Source organism: Helianthus annuus, chromosome 3 (assembly GCF_002127325.2).
Source record: "Helianthus annuus cultivar XRQ/B chromosome 3, HanXRQr2.0-SUNRISE, whole genome shotgun sequence".
Lineage (NCBI taxonomy): Eukaryota > Viridiplantae > Streptophyta > Magnoliopsida > Asterales > Asteraceae > Helianthus > Helianthus annuus.
This window is the reverse complement of record NC_035435.2, coordinates 148,718,069-148,743,485: the sequence shown is the minus strand read 5'-3', so window position 1 is coordinate 148,743,485 and position 25,417 is coordinate 148,718,069. Positions and strand designations below refer to the sequence as shown.

Below are 25,417 nucleotides of genomic sequence, written 5' to 3'. Positions count from 1 at the left end.
GCTGACTAGACTGCCACGTGTCGCAAAACGCCCCATGGTGGGGCATTATTGGGGTAAACCACTACACATGGTCTTAGGCTATGAGGTGTGGATGGAGCCCCATGGGGCTTTATCAAGTCCACATAGGATCCACGTCAGCTATGGAGCCCCCTTTTAATTTGGAGGGTGTGGATGGAGCCCCTATTAAACAAAATAATAAAAAAAAAACATTTGATTGGTCCAAATTGAAGGTTTAGGCGCTATAGAGTGTTACCATGATGGAGCCCCATGGAACACCCACATGGAGGGTGTGGTGATGGATGGTGACGTGGCAGGGATGGAGCCCCATGAAGCCCCCACACCTCATAGCCTTACAAGCAACAATAGAGTATTGAGAAGCAGGGGCCAAAAATCCTCTTCAGGAAATGCTGAATTGGATGCTATTCAAGCTCAGCACGTGGCTCATGATGCAAAGCTCCAACGGGATTTTGACAAGGCCCATGGCGTATCTCGGTCTTCAAGATCTCGTTAAGCAAAGGGAAGTCCAGATTGTTGGCTTTCTGAGAAGGGGTTGTCACCTTCTCTTAACTCTCACCAATGAATACCCACCGCAAACGTGAAGATTGTAGATCCCACGAACATGATAACGAACAACTACCATCAAAGCCACCACCCCAGCCACCCCATCTCCTCTTATTTCAGCCGTCCTCTTTTATTTTTCTTGTTCAGATCATTGTTGTGTTGAATGATAATGTTTGTCGATGAAGGAGAGGTGTATGATGGTGGCTTTATGAGGCATCAAAAGCTACAATGGTTTTGGAGCTGAGGGTTGGGTGGCTGGCCAGGGTTGCAGCGTTAAGGGTTGAGGTGGTCGAAGTTGGGTGGGGGTTGAGAAAAAACAGAGAGTTGAAAGGGTTGAGGTGGTCGAAGTTGGGTGGGGGTTGAGAAAAAACAGTTGAAGAGGAGTGGGGCGGGGTAGATTTGTTAATGTTATAAATATTATTTTAATAACATGAGTATTCTAGTCATTTCACATCCACTTAACACCCAAAACTAACCTCCATCCGTTTCAAGGACCATCCAAGAACAAATTTGACAAAGTTAGGAACTATAGCTACAATTTTGAAAATGCAGGGACTAAAGGTGAAATCCAAACAAATCTATCCAGGCACTTTTCTCTTTTTAAAAGAAAAACTTGTCCCTTCTACGAAAAGGGTTTTCTTAGCATCCAAATATCTGTTCAGAATGTTGCATATTTCAACTTTTCTTCATCACAATCTGAATATAGCTTTAGATGCATTATCTGCAATTTTGTTTAACATTTTAAATTCTACATGCCTCCTAAAAATCAACATATAAAGATACAAGTAAAAAAGCAGATTCACTTGCAAGTCATAACAAGAGTATGAGGTGATACAAAAACCATATCCAGTATTCATGTTTGGAATCTGATCACGTTCTGAAGCCCGAATGAACCAAAACCTAAGTGAATAGAGATCCATGGGCCTACTAAGGCATCATCTAACAAATGCCAAATCCATGTATATACTACTACAATTAATAATCCCAACACCTCAAAAATCAAATATCAGTAAACAGTCATTTGCCCTTCTTTCCCTGCAAAAAACACCATTCACTAACCATCAGTCATCACCAACTTATATATCAATCACACTGTAAGGTGCAACAATTTTATTTAAAAAATTATATATTTATATATCCAAAACTTATAACTTGACAGTAAGAGATGTCCTTACCGAGTTAACATAGTCATCCATCAAAGATTGCTTCCGTTTCTTCGTAGAAGAAGGTGGAGGACTCTCGGTAGCTTGTCTTGCTAAGGCCCGCTTTGATGGTGTCGAGTTCTGTAATATTCAAGTTATAAACAATAGCTTAGCAAAATATACAAAATTCAAGGAAAGAGATGAAACGCGTGAAACTTAAGCCAATAGTCAAACCTTGGCTAGCTTCTTTTCTTTACGAGCCTGCCTCTCCCTCTCATCATATTCTTGATTCTCCCTCTCAACCAAACGAATAAGAGTATCACATCTTCTTGCTAGTTCTTGTGTGGTTCGAGATTTCACAAACCAATCGAATCTGAACAAAGGTGATGTCCTAAATGCTGCCTTCAGCTCGTCCCAGTTGCCATACCCAAGTTTGTGAACCATGCAAATCTGTAGATTTAACATCTAGTTTAGCAAAAAGATTACAGGTTTGTAGAAATGTAGAGTATAAAGATTATGAGTGGAATCAGTACCATAAATCGATCGCATTCTTCATTGTAAAGCTTGCCTTTGTTCTGACCGTACTGAATTTTAAGCTCCAGCCAAGGATTCTTGTAACGGTCTAACTTCTTTCCTATTGCCTTCATTATTTCATCCTTACGTGAAATTCTAGCCTCACCTCTTTCTATATTTTTTATGATGCGATCATAATCTGTGAATACATGTCATACCATTAATGTGGATTCATATACATACATATATACGTATACGCATATAAAGTATAAACACATGCGCACGCGTATACACACTTACCATTCAATTCCTTGTATCTTTCTTTAAATACCCGAGCATATCTTTCAACTTCCTCTTCTGTTTTCCCTTCCATTTCTGATGCAATACTACCCACATCACTGCGGCCATACTTCTCGCAGGCCCTAATGAACGTATTGAAGTCTCTCCTACTCCATGTAGAGAATCCCTGGGATGAAAAAATACCAAATTTTTACATTTCTACTTTCAAAGATAATATTAAAAGCATTATAACAAATGAAGAACTGGCTCATAGCAAGACTTGAAATCATAAACAAAACTGAATACACAATATGAGGCTGTTGTATCATAGTGATCTAGATAAAAATATACATACTTCTTCAAGCAGCTTCTCCTTTTCTTCTTGCTCTTCAGCAGTCAAAGGGTCTCCCGCCTCTAAAGAATTAACAGATGATTATTCAACACTAAAATTGTAAAAATAAAATAAATAAACAAATATAACAACTTATAATTTACCTTCTGGCTCATCAACCTCTATTGAGTCTTTAACTTGATTCTTCTGCTGTGCCTGCTGAAAATTCATGAAATTGAAAAGGAATCAGTATTCGAGTACAAAAGTATCTGCAATCATACCCATGACAACAAGCAATAAAGAGAACATAGTGACACTTCAAAAAAAATGAAAACACACAAAAAAGTTTAGGATATAGAATTAATACCACCATGAGATAGCGCACTTCCTTCTCATAGAGTTCACTGAGTCTCTGTGTGTTGAAAAACTGGAAATCATGCCTACAATAACATGTAACAAGTTCAAGGGAAATGTTGCGAATGGAAATAATGTTAAATAAAAGCAAAAAAAAATTGAGTATCTAAACAACAAAAAACAAATTAAGTTAAAAACTTACAGTTGTGGCATACGAGGAATCCTTGGTTCCTTGGGTTTTGCGGGACCACTTTGACGCATTGTTTGCTTAAAGTATTCAGATTCTGAGTAGCTGGAAAAAAATAGCAAAATATAAGCAAATGATTACAAGATAGTTAAATACCATGAATCAAAATGAATAACTATTACTTTCGCTTTCGCTCTCTTTTTGGAGGCTCAACCCAATTATCACTGACAATCTTCTTAAAGTCAACTTTGTTCTCATCCTTATCATCATCGAAGTCATACAAATCAGCAGCTGCATGTTAAAAATATGGTAAGTTTGGTGTCTATAAATCTGCATTAACACAGAATAAGCATATTAAATATACGTACTGTCGTCCATCTTAAACTTAATTGCATCCTCTGTAAACTTCTTCATCTTAGCATCAAGTTCAGCAGTTGCCTCTTCTCCTTTAGCAATGATTCTATCAATATCTTCATCTGTGATTGTACTATCCTTAGAGCTGAACACCATTTCAGCTCCAAACCGCACCATTTGTAGCAACTCATCTTTGTTTACAGCTGTACCAAAAAAATAATAGATATAATAAGGCACATAGAAATCTAAAATAGGTATGAATATATGAAAATATAAGGCCACACGGGGTGGTCCCGTGATGGCAATGTATAACACGTGAAATGGTCACGCTACACCGCCGCCGGTGTGTTGAACACGCGTGGAATTCACAACGCGTTAAGCCGGTCACGCGTTGAACTTTTGATTTTTTCGAACGCTGGATCATTTAGGAGTGATAGAATTCCATCACTAGTGATTCCACCCCTCCTACATTTCTATCACTAGTGATGGAAATTTGATTGATGACATGGCATGATTTTATTGGACATTGAGAGTGATAGATTCTATCACTAGTGAACCACCCCTAGTCCCCTAATAGAAAAAATGATTACTCTTTTGCTCAGCTAAACGTCCTTGTTGAATAACCAAAGCATCAAGTGCAAGCTTCTTATATGCTCTTTCAATGACCTTTTCCTCTATCGTGTACTGCAATCACCAAATAAAATATACGATAAATTAGCAAAGAGTAAGTAGAGCAGCTTTTAATCAAATGCAGAAAAAATTAGAACAGACCTCAGTGCAGAAACGGAACACTTGAACTTCTTTTTTCTGCCCAATTCTATGAGCACGATCCTGAGCTTGCAAATCCACTTGTGGATTCCTGCACAATATTTACATTTATAGTAAATATAATTTTCCAAAAAGGAAAATGAAGAAAATCAAAAAGGAATTGATAAAATATGGCTTACCAGTCACTATCATAAAGAATGACAATATCGGCTGTAGCAAGATTGATACCAAGACCTCCAGCTCGAGTTGATAACAAGAAGACAAACTTTTCACTTCCTGGCTTATTAAAGGCTTCAATAGAAGCATCACGATCTTCACCACCAGTATTTCCATCAATTCGGCAATATTTATATCCACGATACATCAAGTAGTCTTCTAGAATGTCCAGAAGCCTTGTCATCTAAAAAATTAAACCACATGCTTTAAGCAAAAAATATTATAAAAGATATATACAGTACAGATATTGTTTTTGTACACATGTTTAGCAAACAATTTATAACGAAATTTTGGAAAAAAAACAAACAAACATGTTTCAACCAGCACACAATGACCCACCTATCTTGCCACCTTTAAAATACATACAATGACATTCACTAAAACTAACTAAACAACCTCCGCTGAGCTAAACTATTCTGTAATGGCTCCAACAATAGGCTGAAAATAAAAACATTCAAAATGAAAAACAGATATGCTAAAGTATGAACCTGTGAGAATATCAAGACCCTTGAATCACGCTCCTTCAATTTTGGAAGCAACTTGTCTAGTAGTACCATTTTGCCTGTGATTAAAGAATAACTGTTAATAAACAACAAAGTGGTGAATTCATGCGCATCAACTAATATGATACAGCCAAACAGAGAAAAGAAGTAAGATATTGACCGGCATTTTCTACAAGATGGTCCCCAGTAGTATAAGGAGGACCAGGTTCAGCTCCTTGAAAAAGATATGGATGATTACAACATTTCCTAAGCTGCATAGCAATATTCAACAGACGTTTTCTCTCACCACCAGCATTTACAACCTCAAGATCTTTCTGCAATAAAGCTTTGTAATACTGTTTTTGCATTTGAGACATTCCAACTTTGAGAATGGTTTCTTTCTTAGGAGGTAAACCTTTCTCAACATCAGACTTCAATCTTCGTAGTAGAAAAGGTCGTAAAACCTGACATGATTAAAAAGCAAATAAGATATATAATAGTACAACAAATAAAGCATGGACACTTTTCAAAAAACAAAGCACTCAACATACCTTGTGAAGCTGTTGAACAACCTCCTCTTGATCATTTTCACCAGAAATTTGAAACCACTCATCAAAAGTTTCAGCTGAACTGAAGATCTCAGGCAGTAAAAAGTTTAGCAGTGCCCAAAGCTCATGAAGGTTGTTCTGCATAAGGAAAATAGCAAAAAAACTTTGTGTTTGGTTAATAGAAATTGCTACAGTATGAGTCTAATAACAATGTATGAGAATATTTAACTTCTAACTAATCACCTAATATGAATCCCATTTCTAAATAAACATATAAATATCATTTTCAATACCTGAAGTGGTGTGCCCGTAATTAGAAGACGGTAATTGGTGTTGTAGATCCTCATGGTCTTTGAAAGAAGTGAATTTTCATTCTTTATTCGATGAGCTTCATCAATTATAATGTAGCGCCAGCTAAAACGACGTAGAGTAGACTTTTCTTTGATAGCCATCTCAAAACTAGTGACACAAACATCAAACTTTCCAGCAACAAGTAGCTCTTCTCGTATATATTTCTGTAAAAACAAATGTCAAGATTTAAACAAAAGCTTATAAAAGTAAAGCTAGCAATAAAACTAGCTAAACACAAAACCTGTGACCTACCCTTTCATCTGGGTTCCCAAGAAACTTTACAGGACGCAACACTGGGCAAAAACGTTTAATCTCATTCATCCAGTTTCCAAGTGTAGACTTAGGAGCAACAACCATGTGAGGGCCAGTAATTCCTCTAAATTCATGCAAATAACCAAGCAATGAGATGGTTTGTAAAGTTTTACCAAGACCCTGTACAATTAGAAAACAAAGAATAATTAATCAAGTAAGCAGAAAAAAAATGATTGCAATATAAAACGAATAGCAAGAATATAGATCACTGGTAGTACCATTTCATCAGCAAGAATGCCATTAATACCATTCTCATATAATCTTATAAGCCAATTCAACCCTGCAAGTTGATAATCTCGCATCTTTCCAGTAATACCTGTAAAAAAAGTAAGTTAATCAACATAACCCAAAATTAAATTCAGAAACCCACCTAAACCTTATGCCACTAGAATATATAAAAAGGCTGAAAAAGTACACTAAAATGAATACTTCCAAATAGCATACATATATTGGATTTTTTTAAATTGTGTGCCCCTCGAAATCAAGAGCCTTGTGCAGAGGTCCTCCCCACAAACTATCAAAGCCGCCACTGACTGAGTTATACCAAAAAAAGGGAACTTACAAGATGGCTGCACCAACAAACGTGTATGTCCTGCTCCAGACAAGCCATCTTCTTCCTCCTTAAGATACACCTCATCCTCTTCTTCTTCAGTCATTTTCGATGCATGACGACCCCTAGTAACCAAAACAGAGCAAGGACAACAATTAAATATGTCCATGGTATACTGACCAAAGTTGTTACATATAGATCTTTTTTACTTGTTAACTATCAATAATAGAAACAACAGAATAGCACCTCATAAGACCAAACGGATAAAACACTAACACCCCAACTCGTTTACAATTTTGCATACAACTCAAATATATTCTTTAATACTTCAGATATAAAAAACAAAAAAAAAAACAAAAAAAAACCCTCCACTATGAAGTGACAAAGTCCACAAAGTCAGCAAAGTTATTACCTTCCCTTCACCTTCTTCTGAGATGCAGATTGGTCACTTTTGGCAAAGTGGGCAAATAATTCTGTCTGCTGAAGTAAAAACTTCAATTTTCCTTTTCCCTTGTTATTCTGTCAATAATGTAATGTCAGTAACACACTCACATTTACCTCAGTTAACTTATAAAAAAAAAGCAACAAGTATAAAATCCTATATAACACACCATATCAGCCTCAATAGAAGCATTTTGTTGATCCAGTATATCTTGTATCTTTTGTCTTTTCAACCTCTGCATTTCCTTTAGCCTAGCCTTTTCACGATGGCTAATGTCATCATTTGCCTGTTCACCATCCTGCAAATAACACATAAAAAAAAACATGTAACTTATTTTATACACACAAAGATAACAATAACAATGCTGTTTCACCTTATTTATCCTTCAGTTACATAAAAAATTACTTAAAATCATCTCACCAATGTAAATAATGAAAACCTAGACAAATCCTACATTCCTACATACATATCCCTACTACCAGTGACGTAAAACTCAATTACATCAAGCATATCAAAGCATAAGTTCTACAAATCAATAAAAAAGCTATGCATACTCAAAGCATATACAGAATACATACAACAACAGAAAATGCATGTATAAACTGCAGCTACACATACACACCAAACCAAAACCCTATAAAAAAACAACTCAGTACCACACAACACAAAATCATACCAAACGAAACCAAATCCAGCTACATAAAACCACAAATCAAACAAATCGGACCATAAATTCACGTACCACTACAAAACCTAAACCTACAGCAACAAAAGTAACCTAACCTAACCACAAAACATCAACATCCAGAACAAAACCTAACCTCATCATCTTCGTCTTCCTCCGGCTCCTCGCCGGCGGCATCAACGGCGGGGGTTCCGGTGTCATCTTCATCGGAATCAGCAGTGCGAGCAACGGCTTCGAGTTCTTCCTCGTCTTCTTCCTCCTGAATGTCGACCTGCTCCTCCTCTGACGAATTGGAGAGAGATTCCTCCGTTGAGTCCTTGGATTTGGAGCGTCTAGCCATGGCGATCGACGAGGGTTTAGGTTTCAGTTTTCTCCAAATCTAGTGAGAGAAAAAGGGGGAATGCTGAGTTACGAAGAGAGAGAAAGGGCAAAATGGGAGTGTTAAAAAATAATATTTATAGGGGTTTTTTTGGTTTATTTTGGAGAGTGGGAAAATTCCCGCCGGGTTAACATGGGAATTGTTTGTTTCCCGCTTTGTATGGGTTTGAGACATTTCATAAGTATGTTGGGCCAGGTCATTTCATAAGTATGTTGGGCCGGGTCGGGTCATCCGGGTTGGCTCGGGTGAATATGTTGTAATAAATTGTTATCAATGTTTTATATACCGGTATGAACCGCCTGGTTATACCAGTTAAACTAGATACGGGACACAAGTCTGGTATGATAAGGTCGGTAAAACCTGAAAACGGTATGTGTTATGTGCCCGGTTCTACCGGTTCAAACCATTGAACCGGTTTGTATAATCTTAAGATTTGTTTTTTTTAATAAAATACGATATTAAGGCAATACATACATTCCATACTTCCGGTAATTAGTCTAGTGCATTCCATTCCAATATGGCAATATCCCGTCACTGCTGCAACTGTTAACCACATCGTCTAATGTAATATTGTTTATAAGTAATAGAAATGTTCTTAAAAATGCTTTTTACTTTTCTTGTTGTTGGATAAAACCGTGATTGGTTATATAAATGCTGATCGAAATTTGATTATTTTTTAGATGAATTCGTATCTAATTGAATTATAGGGTTGACTAGTGTTAATGCAACAAATACTAGACCAATGGTAGTAGCTGGGCTGGTTAGGCAAAAGGGTTGAAGGGTTCAGGTTTGCTTAACGTAGGTCGTGGGGTCCCCCCACGTTTGCAAGACGTGGAGAGAGGTTCACTAGTTAGATTTTGTTGTTTGCTCGAGATCCTCCACTGAAGTGTGTTTAGCTTCGAATGTAGGAGTAATGGAAATGTGTGTGTTGAATGTAAGGAAGAGTGACTTGCATGGAACAAGCACTCAAGAGCAAAGACCAGAGATCCCAATGGAATCAGAGCTGATCGGAATGTCTCCAGCTCTAAATGAAGTGTCATTATATAGGGAAGGTCATCGCTCAAAGAGGAAACCATTGACTAGTGAAACATGCTTGCAGTGGGGGACTTACCCTTTTGGGGGGTTGAAGCGTTTTGACCTGCGGGTAAAAGACTACACCTTGTGCACTCGTCTTACTTTTGCGGCTGGGAGAGTTGTTGAAGTAATCAGAGACATGACTGATTACTGTACACGTGCTGCTTTAGCTCAGTTCCCGGGTTTTGAACCTTTGAACCTTTTAATCCTTCAAGATGTCATTTAATCTTAGCCATTTTATTTAGATTTGGGCTACCCTCGTCATCAACTAGTAACCCGATTGAACCGCCTGGTATAACTCGGTTCAACTAGTTGAACCGTTTCAGAGTCCAACCCGATATGACTTAAAAACTGGTTTTTAAAACATTGATTGTTACTAAGATGGAAAAAAATGTTTATTTGTAGTGTCGCTGGATGATTTGATTTACCGTCGTATTGTTCTCTCTACCTGTTCATATTCTCCCCAAAAAAATTATTATGTAGAAGGTATACGGTGCTGGGTATTTATGTGTTGCTGCGATGACTTTTTTTCTACTTGTAATTAGTTGTAGCACTTTAAGAAATACCAAGAATGTTGTAAATTTAAGTTTTGTGAAAAAAAAAAAAAAAAAAAAAACTTTACGATGTGAATTGCTTGTGGGTTTTAAGACTTTAGGTACATGTAAGGTGCATATGATACGTATGGTTGATTTTATTTGTTCTAGACCCAAATGGGTGCTAGAGGATTATAAACGATTTTTTTTTTTTATTAAGGTCCAAATATTTTTTGATTGAAAACGAATAAACGATTATAATTGATTTTGAGGAATTAAATAAACAAATGAATTGGAATCAAAGGACATCGTATAGTCAAATGACCTAGCAATCTGAAACATCATTTCATATACAATATATTTGTGGCACATTTGCCGATAAACCAATTAGCTGCCTCATATTGTGATGGATATAACCATTGGGGTTGATGACCCAGTGGCAGAGGCAAAGTCACCTAGGGTTGGTGACCCAGTGACAAGTGACAATGACAGAGGTAGTTAAAGATGATTACAATTATTAGAAACCGCATAATGATTCGTGATATTTCATAGCTATATCTTGAACAACAATCTTTCAAGATTTTACATTTAAAGCTCAAATAAATGTTCGCTTCATATCATCTAAGCGTATGCAAAACATTTATCATATTTCACAAGCGCTAACATGGCGGGGCAAAAGAAAAAAAAAAGAAGGGGAATTAGGCGCTGACTCCAAGACTGATACGATACTTTGAATAAAAAAGAGATGTTAACCCTTCCAAGCTAACCAATAGTGTGGTAGTTAACCCGTCATGGCTATATCCCGATCAACAATCTTTCAAGATTTTACATTTAAAGCTCAAATAAGTGTTAGCTTCAAATCATTTAAGTGTTTGCAAACATTTATCATATTTCACAAGCCCTAACCCTTCCAAGCTAACCGATAGTGTGGTAGTTAACCCGCGTTTGTATTAAAATCATCTTTCAATATCCTATTTAACTCGATTGAAACGCTACCAACTTTGGATGATCAACTGGAAGAGCCATCTATAATTTTATCAACGGTAACCAAGTAAATACGTTGTCTTCGTAACAACTAACAATGTCTTGACAGTTGACTAACTGTTTACGTCTAGTAGATTTACTTGTGAAAATTGTAATTTATACTTGGAAACTGTTGGATACATGTGTATGTGTTGGGGAGCTTAAACATTTTCGCCAACTCATCATGTATCCAACAGTTTCCAAGTAAATCTACTAAAGGCCCCAAATTGATTGGTGACAGACACTTGCTAATACTATTTTTGAACCAGATTTAAAGAACCGCGGGTTCATAAAAGTTTGAAAACCAACAGTAGTAAGCAATTAAATGAAACCATAACCAACAACCTCAACACAAAACCACCATTTAATAAGTTCTGTTGTTTGGTTGTTTGTAAAAAGAATACCATAGTTGCCAGTAGTAAAACTGCATTCCACAAAGTGGCAAAACTAGCAGAGCACAAAGGCAAGTCTGAGTAACGGTCAGAAGGGTGGATGATAATGATGATGAACAAACAAAATACAAATGGGATTTACATGCCTTTTGCGCTCAAAAACCAATAAACGTTATTAAAACGTAAGGCGAAATTTGTGTTAATCTCGAAAGAATTGTGAAGAATTATTGACGGATTAGCTAAGCAGGAACCTGAATATGTCACCTAAAGAGATGATACCCTCAACCCGCTTGCTTCCAGCCTCCACAATCACAACTCGTCTTACCCCTGACCCAAAGCACATATCAAGTCAAACGGTCAAACATAGTAATAGAGTACGGCAAAGATCATAACAAATTAACAACCAGTAGGATTGTTCACAAGGCTTGTAAGTACCTGGTTTTGCTAGTCTTTCCATGACTTTATGCAGCGAATCCGAGCGCAGGCACATGTGGCATCTTTGTCCGGTTGTCCCATAAGAAGAGTACGGTTCTTGTCCCAACTGCAAAGCCTGAGATTACCAGAGACGTCAAACACGTACTTTACAAAAGAAAAATGAAAAAGAAATAAATGAATGTTGTAGCCGCATTGGGAGTAGAGTCTCTTTGCAGTAGAAGCGGAAAAAAGGCAGGTCACACGGGTTGTGTAATGGGCCAATCGGGCCAGGTGAAAACATTACCCGGATATACCCATTGATAAGTAAATGAATCGATATTGCCACCACCACTTTACAAATTATACCCTAATACTACTTGACTTAAGGTTAAACGGTTAGCTGATCAAATGACACTTACCTGATGAATAGTCATTTCTTCAAGGTTAATGTGTGTGTAGATTTTGTCTTTCGCCAAAGCAGTTATATCACTGTCAAAGTGTACACCAACATATTAGGACCAACGCTAACTCGATAACGTAATCCCAAAAAATATTAAGGATACATAAAGACTGATATACCTTCGAGAGTATACATCCAACAATGAATCGTTGTCATCAACAATTGGAATTGAGCTAACCTCAGCTGCAAAAAAAAGTGATGAATATGTAAAAGTGAGCATACGGTTACACACTTATACAAATATTTTAAAACTATTTGCATATCTTTTGATCATAAAAGAAAAAGAAACCTTGTACAAACAAATTTAGTGCTGCACTGAGAGAAGCGTTTGGTCTCAATATTGCCAACGGCTGCCTATTTGATTCTCCAATTTTCGGAACCCATGTGCCCAAAGGAAGCGAACAAACTGGCGATTGCAATATCGGCAATGAACTTGCGGAATGTCTGAAGTATCTGCATACAACTGAATAACCAGATATACTTAGTAAGCAATTTAGAGTGATGAAACATTGAAACCAAATTAATTAATTAAAAAAAAAACTTTACGTTTTAATGTATCGGAAAGTGAAGCAAGATATAACAACTGCGGATATGAACCATCGTCGGAGAATGAATGGATGACCGGAACTGTAGCAACTCGATTCTGCAGTATCTTTAACGTGACATCTTTCAAATTTTCATCCGGCCCAGCCTGAACAACGTATACATATAAACTACATTATGAATTACTTATAAAATATTAACTAGTCATTAGAATACTAATCATAAACAAGGATGTAAAGTTTATAAAAAAAAAATACGCACCTGCACTAATCTTTTAGAAAATCTTTTACCATGTTCTATAGTTTGTTTATTCAGATATAGCTTTGTTTCTTTCCAAGCAGATATAGTATGCTTCTGAAGTTCTTCCTCTGTCAGATTCGACCCATGATTACCAAGCTGCAAAAAAAAAAAAAAAAAAAAAAAAAAAAAAAAAAAAAAAATCAACCAGCCGTTTTAAACCAAGAATATGATAAATAATGTTGATAACTGGATTCGCTTTGAACTTACCTCCCGCAGAATTAAAATAAAATCCAACGCACTTATAACACCAACAAACTGACCCTTGCTGAAATCCCAAAGAGGAGCAGTAGAAATTCCCTGAAATTGTACGAATTTAGGAACCATATATATAAAGAATAATAATCAGAGAAAAAAGCACAAGAACAAACCAATATATAATTAGTAGAGCTAATATGAAAGAGAGATTTAATTCGTAGAGCTAATATGAAAGGAGAGAAACATACCTAGATTGGTGGTTCGTTTTAGTAATTATACTCGATAATGTTGTGACCTTAGTAAATAGTAATTATACTTTCTTGAAATGGGCTAGTTTGGTAATTTGAGCACCCTGATGCCTGGTTTCTTGCTTATGTAACTAGTCCCTTTTTTAAAAAGTATAATGACCAAACTACTAAACTAGCTCATTTCAACAAGAGTAAAATGCCAAAATCGTCCCTGAGGTTTGGGCACTTTTGCCTGTTACATCCAAAATAAGAACTTTTAGTTAACTGGACCCTGACGTTTCATTTTTGTTGCCATTTCCATCGAAATCACTAACTCGGTTAAAATGTATCGTTAACCCAGGGACGATTTTGTCAATTTTGTTAACTCAGGGACGATTTTGTCAATTTACCCATTTACTTTTTTGTTTTTTAATTTTTTTAATTTTATTTTTTATCTTTAAATAAAATTAATTATAAATATAATATATATACATATACACACACATTTTTACATATGTGTAGATTACCTGCTCATAAAGGATATGAAAAGCTTGTTTTACAGGTAGATCGACATCTAAAGCAATGACCTGGGAACAAGACAATTAAGATTAAAAAAATATAAAAAAGGACGATACAATTCAACTTAATTACGTTATTAAATACCCGATATTCAAATCAAACCTTGCCAGACTCAGGAAGCAGCTCGTATGCCATATGTGTAGACAGAAAAACAGAAATCCTGTGACGAGATACTTCCAGGTCAACTTCCGATATCATTGGCAACGATTCATGTGGTGTACTATCTGAAACCCTTACCTACAAAAGAATTACCAACAGTAAGTTATAAGAATATACATTTAATGAAAAAGATAATAATTTATGAAGTGGCATACCACTCGTTGAAATGTCTCATTGTCAACATCCATGCTTGAACCGGAAGTCATTTGTGGACTCAAGACTGCAGAGTTGTAGTCTGGTTCCCGGGTTAAGAGTACAGTATTCACAATACCGTAATTACCGGTTACGAAAGGTTGGTGCTCGTCATGTCGCCACTCGCCATCAACAATAAATTTATACTACAAGATGAAATAATACGTGAATATCATTTATATGTGATAGATTGTGAAGATAAAGTTATTTATTTTGTGCTCAAAAAGCCGTAAACGTTTTTTTTTTACGTTCATTACAACATGTGGTCTTGGAAAGAAACAAGATTTCTCCCAATGTTTTCATAACCAGACAGATCATCCAACTGGTCGCCTTACTGCTTCACTGGTCGGACCGGTTTCAAAAACCGAATGACATCATAAATAATAAGCCAATATAAAACGAAATATGAACCTCCTTTATCTTTTGGTGTGCATTTGCAATGTTAATAAAATATGAAGCCTTAAATAAACAAAAAATATGGGGCCTAAAGTAGTAAACGAGTCGGGGCAAGAGATTTTGGAAAAAAACAAATTAAAAAAAAAGTCCAATCCAACCAATCGGTCCGATTCACCGGTTCAAATGGAAGCAGTTCAAATAGACCGAACCAGACCAGTTATTCATACAATTCCCGATAAAACTGGCCAGTCCGGTCCTGTAAACATTGATTTTGACACAAGTAGCATAAAAAGTACATAAGATTTGTAAATGTTGCGATTGGTATTCCTTTCATCGTTACCTTAATTGCTTCATAGTTCATAGTACTAATCCAGTGAACTTGCTAATGTTTTTGTCGAAAAATATGCATGTGCTTTATGCAAGATTTTTTACTGATTGCAGAATCATATTTGCTTGTCAAGAAGCTTATCAACGAACGAAACGATACTAAAGCAAGAACTAACCTGATGGTAACCAGGCGGCAAGCTGCATATCGTCTGAAACACAGTCGGGCATCCCTCAACCGGAGTCATAGGCCAATGCTCAGACCATCTATACAAAAACACACACACACACAACCAATCAACCAATATTTAAATCCATTCATTCAGGCAATATCACAAACACTTGGCGTGCAACCTTAAAAACAAACATAATCACTAAAACTCACCCTGTAAAAGAGCCACTTAAGTACACACTCCTTCCCCCATACGGCCACACAAACCGTGCCGGCGTTAAAATCGTGCCAGCGCCACCGCTCTCCCGGCCAAAATCCATCCCTGAACCAGACATTCACTTTCCCACTTCTAAACTAAATCAACCTAAATGAACCTAAACCCACAATTTCCACTCAGATCAACACCAAAACTCTATTAAAGCTCAACTCTGACTTTCTTTATCAACTAATATTAATACTAATAATATTACTAAAAGCTCAAAAAACAACCTCATGCATAAAACAAATTCAAACCAATAAAAAAATCAAAGAAATTGAATTAAAGCATTAAACCCTAATGTGAACAAATCGAAAGATTATATATACTGTTGAACTGGATCTCAAATTGTGAATACAAACGTGAGAAATTGGAAGAAGCGATGAGCATAAAACCCTAGAGTGAAAAAAGATGGAAGCTTTAATGGTGGAAAAATGAAAAACCCTTGAATGTTTAGGAAAAAAGGATGAATCTTTTTTTGTATATAAAGGTTTTGTGTATGTGGGGTGAAGTGATTTGAGGATCTGGGGATGAATTGTATGTATTACAGTTGCGTAATCAACCGTTCATTGGGCAACAACGGATGTGAACCAACAACAAAAGATGGTGAAAACCTGACCCTTTTTTTCACTTTGCTCGTAAAATTAATTAATTAATTAAATAAATAAATATACAAATTATGATGAAGTTGACACAAGGAGCCAATCTAGAAAATTTTCGTTGATGGAATTTTTTTAGGGGTCGTTTATATGATAATTGTTTTCAGTATGGTTCGGGTTGGGTGATATTAAAGAAAGATTATCAAAATAAATTTCATATAATCAACAAAAGTACGTCAAACATAATTACAAAAATATATTAAAACAATAAAAATAACCATCAATTGAGTGATATAGTGATGGAAACCTTACCGAACGTTCTGGCTGGAATTTGGCTGATCAATGGTCGTTTTTTCTGGCTTCGAAAATTTACGGGGTTGAGATTTTCACATATGTGTAACATTATACTTGGTTTATTTACTAAAAGATGTCACATACGGCGTATTGGCGTGTTTCACACGTCTATTTCACTTTCAAAAACGTTTTTAATAAGGTTTTGATATGTTTAATTTGTTATTGGTTTTGATAGATATATCTTGTAGACATACAAATCATTTTCTTTATTTTTTCTGCAATCATCACTTGATTATTAATAATTTTGAGTATACTAATTTTTTTACATTTTAAATATTTGATTATATTTTTTTATTGATGGATGAAGTCAAATGCGCAAGAAAATCTTTTGAAATCTTTTTTTTCATACCATTAAACCCGAATTTGTCGGACTCCTTCGATAAGTCAACCATGGCCGTTTGACCTACATTTTCTATTCAATCAGATTATTTACAGGTTTTTTTTTTTTTTTTTTGTAGTTTCATATTTCAAGAGCTAAATGGGTCTATTGAGTAGATTTTTTGTTTGATTGAAATCGCAATGGTCATTCCAGTTGAATATGATCTAAACCCAATTTGACCCAACTCGTTTAGACCCGTTAGTTGACCTGACCCAACCATTTTCAGGCTTACGTGAGATGACATATATTGGATTATAGTGAGGTTTTAGAACTTACAAAAGTTACAAATCTTTTGTTTTAAGTTTTTATTCTTTGATAGGTTTTTTCTTAAGCCAATTTGAATTAAATTATTTTTGAGTTGTTTTTGTACATTATAGATCACCATGTTGTGTGCTTAAGGATGGCCACGGAAGATTAGAATTAGATTATGTGACGAGCATGATTAAAGATGTCACATACGGCGTATTGGGGTGTTTCACGGGTCTATTTCACTTTCAAAAACGTTTTTAATAAGGTTTTGGTATGTTTAATTTGTTATTGGTTTTGATAGATATATTTTGTAGACATATAAATCATTTTCTTCACTTTTTTCTTCAATCATCACTTGATCATTAATAAGTTTGACTATACTAATTTTTTTACATTTTAAATATTTGATTATATTTTTTATTGATGGATGAAGTCAAATGCGCAAGAAAATCTTTTGAAATCTCTTTTTTTTCATACCATTAAACCCGAATTTGTCGGACTCCGTCGATAAGTCAACCATGGCCGTTTGACCTACATTTTCTATTCAATCAGATTATTCACAATTTTTTTGGTGGTAGTTTCACATTTCAAGAGCTAAATGGGTCTATTGAGTAGTTTTTTGTTTGATTGAAATCGTAATGGTCATTCCAGTTGAACATGATCCAAACCCAATTTGACCCAACTCGTTTAGACCCGTTAGTTGACCTGAACCAACCATTTTCAGGTTTACGTGAGACGACATATATTCGATTATAGTGAGCTTTTAGAACTTAGAAAAGTTACATGTTTTAATGGTCAAATCTTTTGTTTTAAGTTTTTATTCTTTGATGAGTTCTTTTTCCATTAAATACATTTCTTTTAGATTCGAAGAGCGATGATAACGAAAAAGATGTATCATTTACTTGGCATGATCCTACAAGGAGGCTTTATTCATGCGTTTGTACTGATTTCCTAGGGTTATTATTTGTAATAAAATAAACCTAATTGTCAAAAGTTGAATAGAGTTTTTTTTACATAATATGTCACGAGCAACGACTTCTAGCAACGACTTCTAGTCTGATAAGATTTGTGGATGCCCATGAATTGTTCAAACCGAAGCAAATAAACATGTTTTATATGATTTTGTCCTTGGTTTGAGGTTTGAAAGGTCTGGCCAACATTTTGGTCTTAACCCGACCATGTAAACTAAACCGAGAGATATTTTTTTCTATATATATGTTTGTGTGTAGCGTTATGCATAGATCCCCTGCATATACGTATGTAATATAGATTGTTGTTCGAAACATATCCATTTTAAGTGGATAACCACCAAAACACTTTTACCTATTGCTTTATATATGATACACAAGATGGCTATCTCCCACTATTTCTGATTATGTTTCATACAGTACGTACAAGTGCATTATGCAGTTCTCACAATTCTCTGCTTAAAATTGATCAGGTATTAAAATAAAAGAAAAAAAAAAAACTGAATAACATTTATAATAAACTTTAAAATTTTTGAAAAACATACAACATACACAAATTATACACAGGCATAATCTACACTCCCACAAGTCATAAACTCACCACCTTAAACCAAAACTCAACACAAAGCAACAAACCTGTTCTATTGTGCAACCACACATACAATACCATCATTTCAAACAGAGAGCTTCCTCATCTGATCTATTAACAAAACAAACAGTCCTCGTTTGGATCTAGTTTCCGGTGGTTTCTTCATCAACGAGATGATGCGCACTTTGATGAAGACTTTGTTCAGTCGGTGAACCAGGGATGAAGGGCACAAAACCCCGACCACCAAAAACAGGACGCATAAAGGCGTTATCGAATTTTCTCCAATAATAATGGACGGTGTGAGTTGGCGTTGAAAGAAGCATTCGTAGACTGGAAGGACGGGGCATGTTGTCTATTGAATCCTGACCGTTTCCTAGAAGAGGTACGATGAATGATTTAGGGGACGATGGTTCAGAAGAAATCATCCGGCTCAAATGTTTGGGTACGGGTAGCAAGAGTCTCACGAGAGGCTGCGTGATTAGACCAAATACCTGTACACACGAACACGAGCGTGAGTCAAAAATATTAGAAAATTAGAGACTGCATTCCACATATTTAGCAAAATTTTGTAAGTCACCCATAGAATATTTTTAGCATTTACAAACTCTTAAATGGAGTTTATTCAACGATTTAGATTATTATAAATACAATTGTTTTCTAATATCATAATCCATTTATAGAAATAGCTAAAGTCTAGGCCAAAACGTGTTTACGAGTCAACCAGACTCGACCCGTGCTAACACGATCTGTTGTTTTGACCTAACACATTCTGACCCATTACCCGAACCTTCTGTCTTGACATGTAAGAAGTGGCAAATCAGGTAGGTTGGTTTCTTCTTTTATCTAAAAAAAACAAAATAACGATAGTTCCATAACAAGCAGACACCAAAAATGTTAAAGTATTTAAAGCTTAAGATATCAAAAGGGGTTTGCGGAGCAGCTTGTTGCCCGTTTACCTGCCATTCTTATGTAATTTTTCTATCGTTAATATTAGAAGTATTTAATCTAGATCCGTTTATTTGTAAATTAAAAAAAGATATATATATTTTACCATTGTGCTGAACAGGACAACGGTGATGGTGCTTGTAATCATGATTGCATTCCCAGGCATTGTTGTGTGACCTTCCTTGGTAAACTGTATGATAGAAGACATAACTTATACTTTTCTGTAGCGTTTAAATAAAAATAATATAAATAATTATAATATTTGTAATGGTAATAATATATTCAAATAACTTGTTACATCTTATAATCATTTAATATAGCAAACATTAATAAGTGAAACAATTGCATAAAATAAAATAAAAATGTATGAATAAAAAAGTTTACGATCTTAGTATATTGATAAGGTAAATAAGGGAACGAAGTACCAACCTGGTTATAAGCAAGAGCCATAGACACTGCACCTCTCATAAGACCAGCCCACCATATTAAAACCTTGAAAAAAAGCGACGACAAGTTAGCTAAAAAATTTTATTGACCAATTGGACATAAAGCGTAAAACCCAAATCAACCCATGAGTAAGTAAATGGGTCGACTTTGCCATGTTTAGAGTAGAGTAAGAACATACTTGCTGCCTAAAATCGATCTTCTCGTGTTGGGCCTTTTTGGTTAAATTGGATAAAAACGACAAGGGGAAGACAAAGGCTGCTCTTCCAACCAATACCAAGCCCAATAGAATTGCACTCACTTCAACTGATGTCCCCGGGCTGACAAACCAAAAACAACCACCAACGTGTTAAACTTGCATTCTTTACGCTCAATTAGCAAGTAAGCTAAGATAACAAAAGGTTAGTAAATAAGCAACAATGTACGGATAATAGATGGATCGTCAATTCGTCATTGTACCTGTCTTTCACAAAGCTCCATTTTTCAATATCTAAAGCATCCATACCGACGTAAAGGAAGATAAACAACTCTGCAATAAACGAAAACGTTGCAAACGCGTGCCTGCAAATATTGGCAAGTAGATACAAATGAACTTATTAGTTTGGTGAGGAGACATTAGTAATAATAATAATAATGGTACTAACTTGAAAAATAAACGTACTTGGTTGTTACTCTGGATTTCTCGGTGACATTATGCCAAGTGTAATGGGACATAACAATTCCACAGAAGAACACTGTGAGAATGCCACTCAAAGAGAATAACTGCAACAGTGATTGATGAGAATCAGTTAAGTTCCGTATAGGTGGTTGTCCTCTTTAGAGGTAGAAATTTGTGCAGGGTAGGTTGAAACGGGTCGGGTCGGGTCGGGCTAAATTAACCCATTTATAAGTAAATGGGTCGAAATTGCTCCTAATATAGAAAAAAAGAAGCTTGCAAGATAAGCAAAGAGAAAGATGTACCTCAGCTAGCATGTAAGAAAGATAAGCCATGAGTATCATGATAGCAACTTCTCGATCCGTTGAATGCCTAGAATCCAAAAGAAGTGTCGGTGTCATTAATAATGTATACATTTGAACACGCTAGGCGGCTTTTAATCCCTTTTATTTTTAGCATAAGTTTCAGATTTTACTTGTTTGACCCATTACCAAAGAAATTAAATAACAAACTTAACACCTCTATATATAATATATTAAATCTAACATCCTAATCTATTTTTTCATTACTTATATATTAATTTCAAACATTGGGATGAATAGTTTTTTTTTTGTCTTTTTATGTTTTTTTTTCTAATTTTTGCCCCGTATTGTACACAGAACGAACCGGACCGCACCAACCAAATGTCAGTACCGCCGCGTAGCGCGGATGTAACGTGTTTTTGTTCAAGTTTCAACCAGTATTGTACAGGTCACGAAACGGTACCGCCACCGCGTAACATGGGTGTAACATATTTCTTTTAAGTTTCAACTGGTATTGTACAAGTGACGAAAAGAACCGGACTGATACCGACAGAACGTCAGTACCTCCGCCACGTAGCGCGGATGTAACCCACTAGTTAACATATAAAAACCGGTGTACCTTCCAAAGTATAACTTCTTTATGATATATGCACTTAGTAGGCCAGCCTGTAGGAATAAAAAATATAACATCACATGGTCATATTATGAAACGTGAAAAAATATCGATGGGGGTAGATACTTACTCCTGCTCCTAGAAGTGTGCTTGTGATAAATAAATAGAAGAAATTCCCGAGCAACTGAAAAGCAACAGCGGTTGTGATCTGAGATAAATCGAAGTTTTGAACCGCATTGAATATGACAACTGATGTGGCATCGTTCACAACTCCTTCTCCAAACACCAGACTGTACAACAAAGGGGTCTGATCTTGATTGAGCACCTAAAATACGAGATTCGACACATTAGCGTTATAGCGTCTGCAAATGTTAATGATTATTATTAAAACACACTTAATGATGCTCCAAGTACCTGCAAAGTGCAAACAGAATCGGTTGCAGAGAAGATCGCACCAATTGCTGCAAAGACGTTTGAAAGTTTAGCAAATAAGAAAATACTAAACAAATTGCAAAAAAAAAAAAAAAAAAAAGTAGAGAAATCAAAGATCAAGTGATACCAAGATAGTCTCCCAGCTCAAGTTCCCCGATATTCATCTTTTTGAAAATCTTTATAGCAGCTGTCCAAAAATTAGTACAACTTCTTTAGATTGAAAGAACGATGCAATGTTACGTACTTACGTTTATGTTTCATAACTTCATTTTGCAATTATCGTTTTCACGATTATCTACTGTATACATAAAAGAAAACATTAAGGCATTGTGACTATGTTTCCTATAATATGGTAAAACTAACTTCATGAATAATAAAGAAAAAAGGTTTTGTCATCTTGCGAATAAATATTTCAACGTGCTACACAATAATTATTAGATATATGATATCGATAACCTGGAACATTTTATGAGTACGTATATAGCCGTTAACCAAGAATGATAGAGGTGCTTACCAAATGATATGATGGTGAAAGAAATCATGGTACCAATGGCACCGAATAGAACAATGGTCATGAAATTGCGAAAAAATTGTTTCTTCTTAACCTGGAACCTGTTTGTTTTCAATGGAAAGAAACATAAGGAAAGACAACATGATGTAAGCTTGTAAATTAATTTTTTTATTGACCGAGTTTATAACAACTATTTAAAATACATAAAACAACGATGCGATTAACTGTACATAGAATGCAGCCTGAACTTCTATCTTCTTTTTTCGTTTGAAAGCAGAATAATTAGATTTTATATGTCTCCGCATAACAACCAACGGAAATACGGCAAGATTTGTAAAATGGTATTTAATTTAGAAAAATTTGAAATAAGGCAACGATCCAATTATTTGGACCAGCCTAGATCGAGTTAACCAATAATTGTATGCTAACAAAATAAGGTGCTTTTCCATGTAAAGTATACAACAAACAAATGACTGTTGCTCTCAACTTTCCATTAATGACATCAACTAAAAAGAGTGTTGCTTCTTAAAAAGCGTTGGTTATACCTTTTCCACTCAGATCTCCAACATATCGCTATAGATTACACAACGTACAAAACACAGGACAAATATCGCAATACAAATCGTTAACTGTTAACATTATCAAGTCAACCGTAGATTCTTCCAACTTTGAATTCACAAACAACCTATACAAGAGACTCGACATGATAATTTACCGTATAAAAAGAAACTAAAACATACCCAGCATTGAAGATGATTGGTGGAAGAAGATAAATGAAGAAAAGATCTTCACTGAACACTAGAAGATGTGAACTTGTGCCTCCACTAATTAACAAAATAACAACTCCTGTGCAGAGTCCCTAACCATATTCATCAAAAAGTCAGTTACAGAATCATAACCAATATTATTAAACAAACAAACAAACACTTACGATAAGAAGAGCGGTAATCGACTCGTTCATCCATCGATTCTCCTCCAAAAGATGACCAAGCACAATACATCCACAAAGAAGAGCCACAAACAAGTTCATAGACACAACAGAAGAGTACTCAGAGGTAGCCAATGTACTGCTTCCCATCTTCTCAAACATTAATCCCATATCAAACACCATATTGGCCAATTAATTTGGCCAGTCAAACAACACACTTCAGCAGCAGTTAATCTTCAAATCAACTTCTTAAACCTAATCCCAGATCACCAAAAGCAAAATAAAATATTAAAAATCACAACTTTTAAACTAAAGATTAAAAAGATCACAGCTTTTAGACTAAAGATTGCATCAGCACACACACCCACATGAAGAATTAAATAAAAAGGTATAATTACCGGATATTGTGGCGTAAAAAGATGAAATTGAGATGATGAACAGTGAAAGTGATCTGGGTCGATCTAAAAATTGAATCTTGGGGGGTGGATTTGTTCTGGAGAGTTCGAGATTATAAATTGAACACGGAAGGAGGAGAAAGTTGAGTTGAATTATAAGAAAAGATAGAAAAGTAGTAATGGAAAGCACGTTATACGCAAAGGGTTCAACTGTATTTGGTCCTTTATATATGATTCTAGATTGAGATTGGTGAGAGAGACGAAACGATGGGATATTTTGAAGAACACTTCTTTTTATTTTGCCAGATGGCGACTGACAAAATGATTTCTTCAAATAGCAAAGATGTCATTAATAAATTTATAAATATTCACATCCCTCTCTTTCTAACTTTGAAAAGTGTTATTTGATACTTCTTGCTTCTTTCTGGTTCAAGAGATGGTTCAAGAGAATGTTTGTTTTACAAGCAGATGTCTGAATGATCAGACATTTGTCTCTGAATGGATAAGATTTATATAGAGTCTGAATGGTTAAGACCTCGGTGAGACATTTGCCTCTAAATGGTTAAGCATTATAAAGGCTCTTAATGATTCAAACCTCTTACTGGTTCAGCACATAACCATTTAGATGTTGCCAAACAACCCCAAAGTTTAGTCATTTTTTTCTCTAAAAGTTTATTTATTTTTCTCTTTTTTTTTTCTCTCATTTGTGTTGTTAATATATTTAGTTTAACTTATAGTATTTTTTTAAACACAAAAAGCTACTATTCATTCCAATCAACAGGGCAAATTATGGTGTTTGTGTTGTTAATATATTTAGTTTAATTTATGGTGTTATGTATTATTATAAAAAAAATTGATACCTTTTGATTGCAAGAGTTGGTATAAAATTTTTTGGGGTTCGGTGTTTTAATTTTCATTCTAAATCGTACGCAATAGGCAGTGGCGGATTTAGGGAATACAGAGGTCAATTCACGTTTGTAAATTTTTAGTTTTTACATACGTTTGAAAAATGTTTTTACGTACGTTGTCGAATGTAAAAAATTTTGCGCACGGTATCGAATAACGTTTTTTAACGTACAGTAAAAAAAGTTTTTTACGCCCCTGATTGTCGGTCGGAGCTCCTATAAACGTCACACGTAAATCCATTTTTACACACGTTTGTAAAAAATGTTTATTTTACATACGTTTTAAAATGTTTTTATGTACAAGTGTCGAATGTAAACGCTTTGTTTTATGTACGGTAAAATTGTAAATTTTAGTTTTTATATATGTTTGTACATTTTTAGTTTCTACATACGTTTGAAAAATATTTGATTCAATAAAGATAGATTTATTATCTAGTGGTGATTCTTGACGCTTTT

At 35.3% G+C, this 25,417-nt stretch overlaps 3 protein-coding genes across 4 annotated transcripts; all 3 read right to left on the bottom strand.

The window, feature by feature from the left end:
• Positions 1-1,341: 1,341 nt before the first annotated feature.
• On the bottom strand, positions 1,342-8,518 carry LOC110930023 (ISWI chromatin-remodeling complex ATPase CHR11). Of its 2 annotated transcripts, none has more exons than XM_022173232.2 (24): positions 8,212-8,518; positions 7,560-7,688; positions 7,361-7,467; positions 6,961-7,073; positions 6,617-6,714; positions 6,339-6,518; positions 6,029-6,250; positions 5,739-5,873; positions 5,369-5,651; positions 5,194-5,267; positions 4,669-4,889; positions 4,493-4,580; positions 4,312-4,405; positions 3,736-3,924; positions 3,550-3,658; positions 3,383-3,472; positions 3,194-3,266; positions 2,991-3,045; positions 2,851-2,909; positions 2,517-2,682; positions 2,237-2,415; positions 1,938-2,153; positions 1,737-1,844; positions 1,342-1,596 (listed from the first exon to the last, which is right to left on the bottom strand). In XM_022173232.2, the coding sequence occupies exons 1-24, from the start codon at positions 8,413-8,415 to the stop codon at positions 1,579-1,581; spliced, it is 3,210 nt and encodes a 1,069-aa protein (XP_022028924.1). In that variant the 5' UTR covers positions 8,416-8,518; the 3' UTR covers positions 1,342-1,578. The 2 variants fall into 2 exon arrangements, with proteins under 2 accessions (XP_022028924.1, XP_022028925.1); XM_022173233.2 differs by having other exon boundaries at positions 3,197-3,266.
• A 2,907-nt stretch (positions 8,519-11,425) lies between these two features.
• Positions 11,426-16,333, bottom strand: LOC110930024 (sucrose nonfermenting 4-like protein). Its single transcript, XM_022173234.2, has 13 exons — positions 15,651-16,333; positions 15,445-15,532; positions 14,509-14,691; positions 14,297-14,431; positions 14,143-14,202; positions 13,401-13,490; positions 13,155-13,289; positions 12,897-13,041; positions 12,640-12,813; positions 12,470-12,533; positions 12,310-12,379; positions 11,912-12,026; positions 11,426-11,803 (listed from the first exon to the last, which is right to left on the bottom strand). Exons 1-13 carry the CDS (start codon positions 15,770-15,772, stop codon positions 11,712-11,714), a joined length of 1,473 nt encoding a protein of 490 aa, XP_022028926.1. The 5' UTR covers positions 15,773-16,333; the 3' UTR covers positions 11,426-11,711.
• Positions 16,334-18,730: 2,397 nt separating this feature from the next.
• LOC110930025 (sodium/hydrogen exchanger 2) lies at positions 18,731-24,383 on the bottom strand. The gene is made up of 15 exons (XM_022173235.2): positions 24,060-24,383; positions 23,665-23,916; positions 23,474-23,592; positions 22,737-22,834; positions 22,350-22,409; positions 22,205-22,251; positions 21,921-22,115; positions 21,797-21,843; positions 21,181-21,247; positions 20,882-20,982; positions 20,680-20,781; positions 20,402-20,540; positions 20,206-20,268; positions 19,883-19,966; positions 18,731-19,322 (listed from the first exon to the last, which is right to left on the bottom strand). Exons 2-15 carry the CDS (start codon positions 23,842-23,844, stop codon positions 18,975-18,977), a joined length of 1,650 nt encoding a protein of 549 aa, XP_022028927.1. The 5' UTR covers positions 23,845-23,916; positions 24,060-24,383; the 3' UTR covers positions 18,731-18,974.
• Between the last annotated feature and the right edge of the window lie 1,034 nt (positions 24,384-25,417).

Coding starts and splice junctions, on each gene's coding strand:
- LOC110930023 (XM_022173232.2), bottom strand. CDS start 8,415: ATGGCTAGACGCTCCAAATCCAAGGACTCAACGGAGGAATCTCTCTCC. Junction 5,268..5,368: donor CCATCTTGTAGAAAATGCCG/GTCAATATCTTA, acceptor CTTTAATCACAG/GCAAAATGGTACTACTAGAC. Junction 1,845..1,937: donor AAGAAAAGAAGCTAGCCAAG/GTTTGACTATTG, acceptor TGAATATTACAG/AACTCGACACCATCAAAGCG.
- LOC110930024 (XM_022173234.2), bottom strand. CDS start 15,772: ATGTCTGGTTCAGGGATGGATTTTGGCCGGGAGAGCGGTGGCGCTGGC. Junction 12,534..12,639: donor ACTAAATTTGTTTGTACAAG/GTTTCTTTTTCT, acceptor TTTTTTTTGCAG/CTGAGGTTAGCTCAATTCCA. Junction 12,027..12,309: donor AAGAAATGACTATTCATCAG/GTAAGTGTCATT, acceptor TGGTAATCTCAG/GCTTTGCAGTTGGGACAAGA.
- LOC110930025 (XM_022173235.2), bottom strand. CDS start 23,844: ATGGTGTTTGATATGGGATTAATGTTTGAGAAGATGGGAAGCAGTACA. Junction 22,835..23,473: donor CCAATCATCTTCAATGCTGG/GTATGTTTTAGT, acceptor GAAAACAAACAG/GTTCCAGGTTAAGAAGAAAC. Junction 19,967..20,205: donor TGGCTCTTGCTTATAACCAG/GTTGGTACTTCG, acceptor TCTATCATACAG/TTTACCAAGGAAGGTCACAC.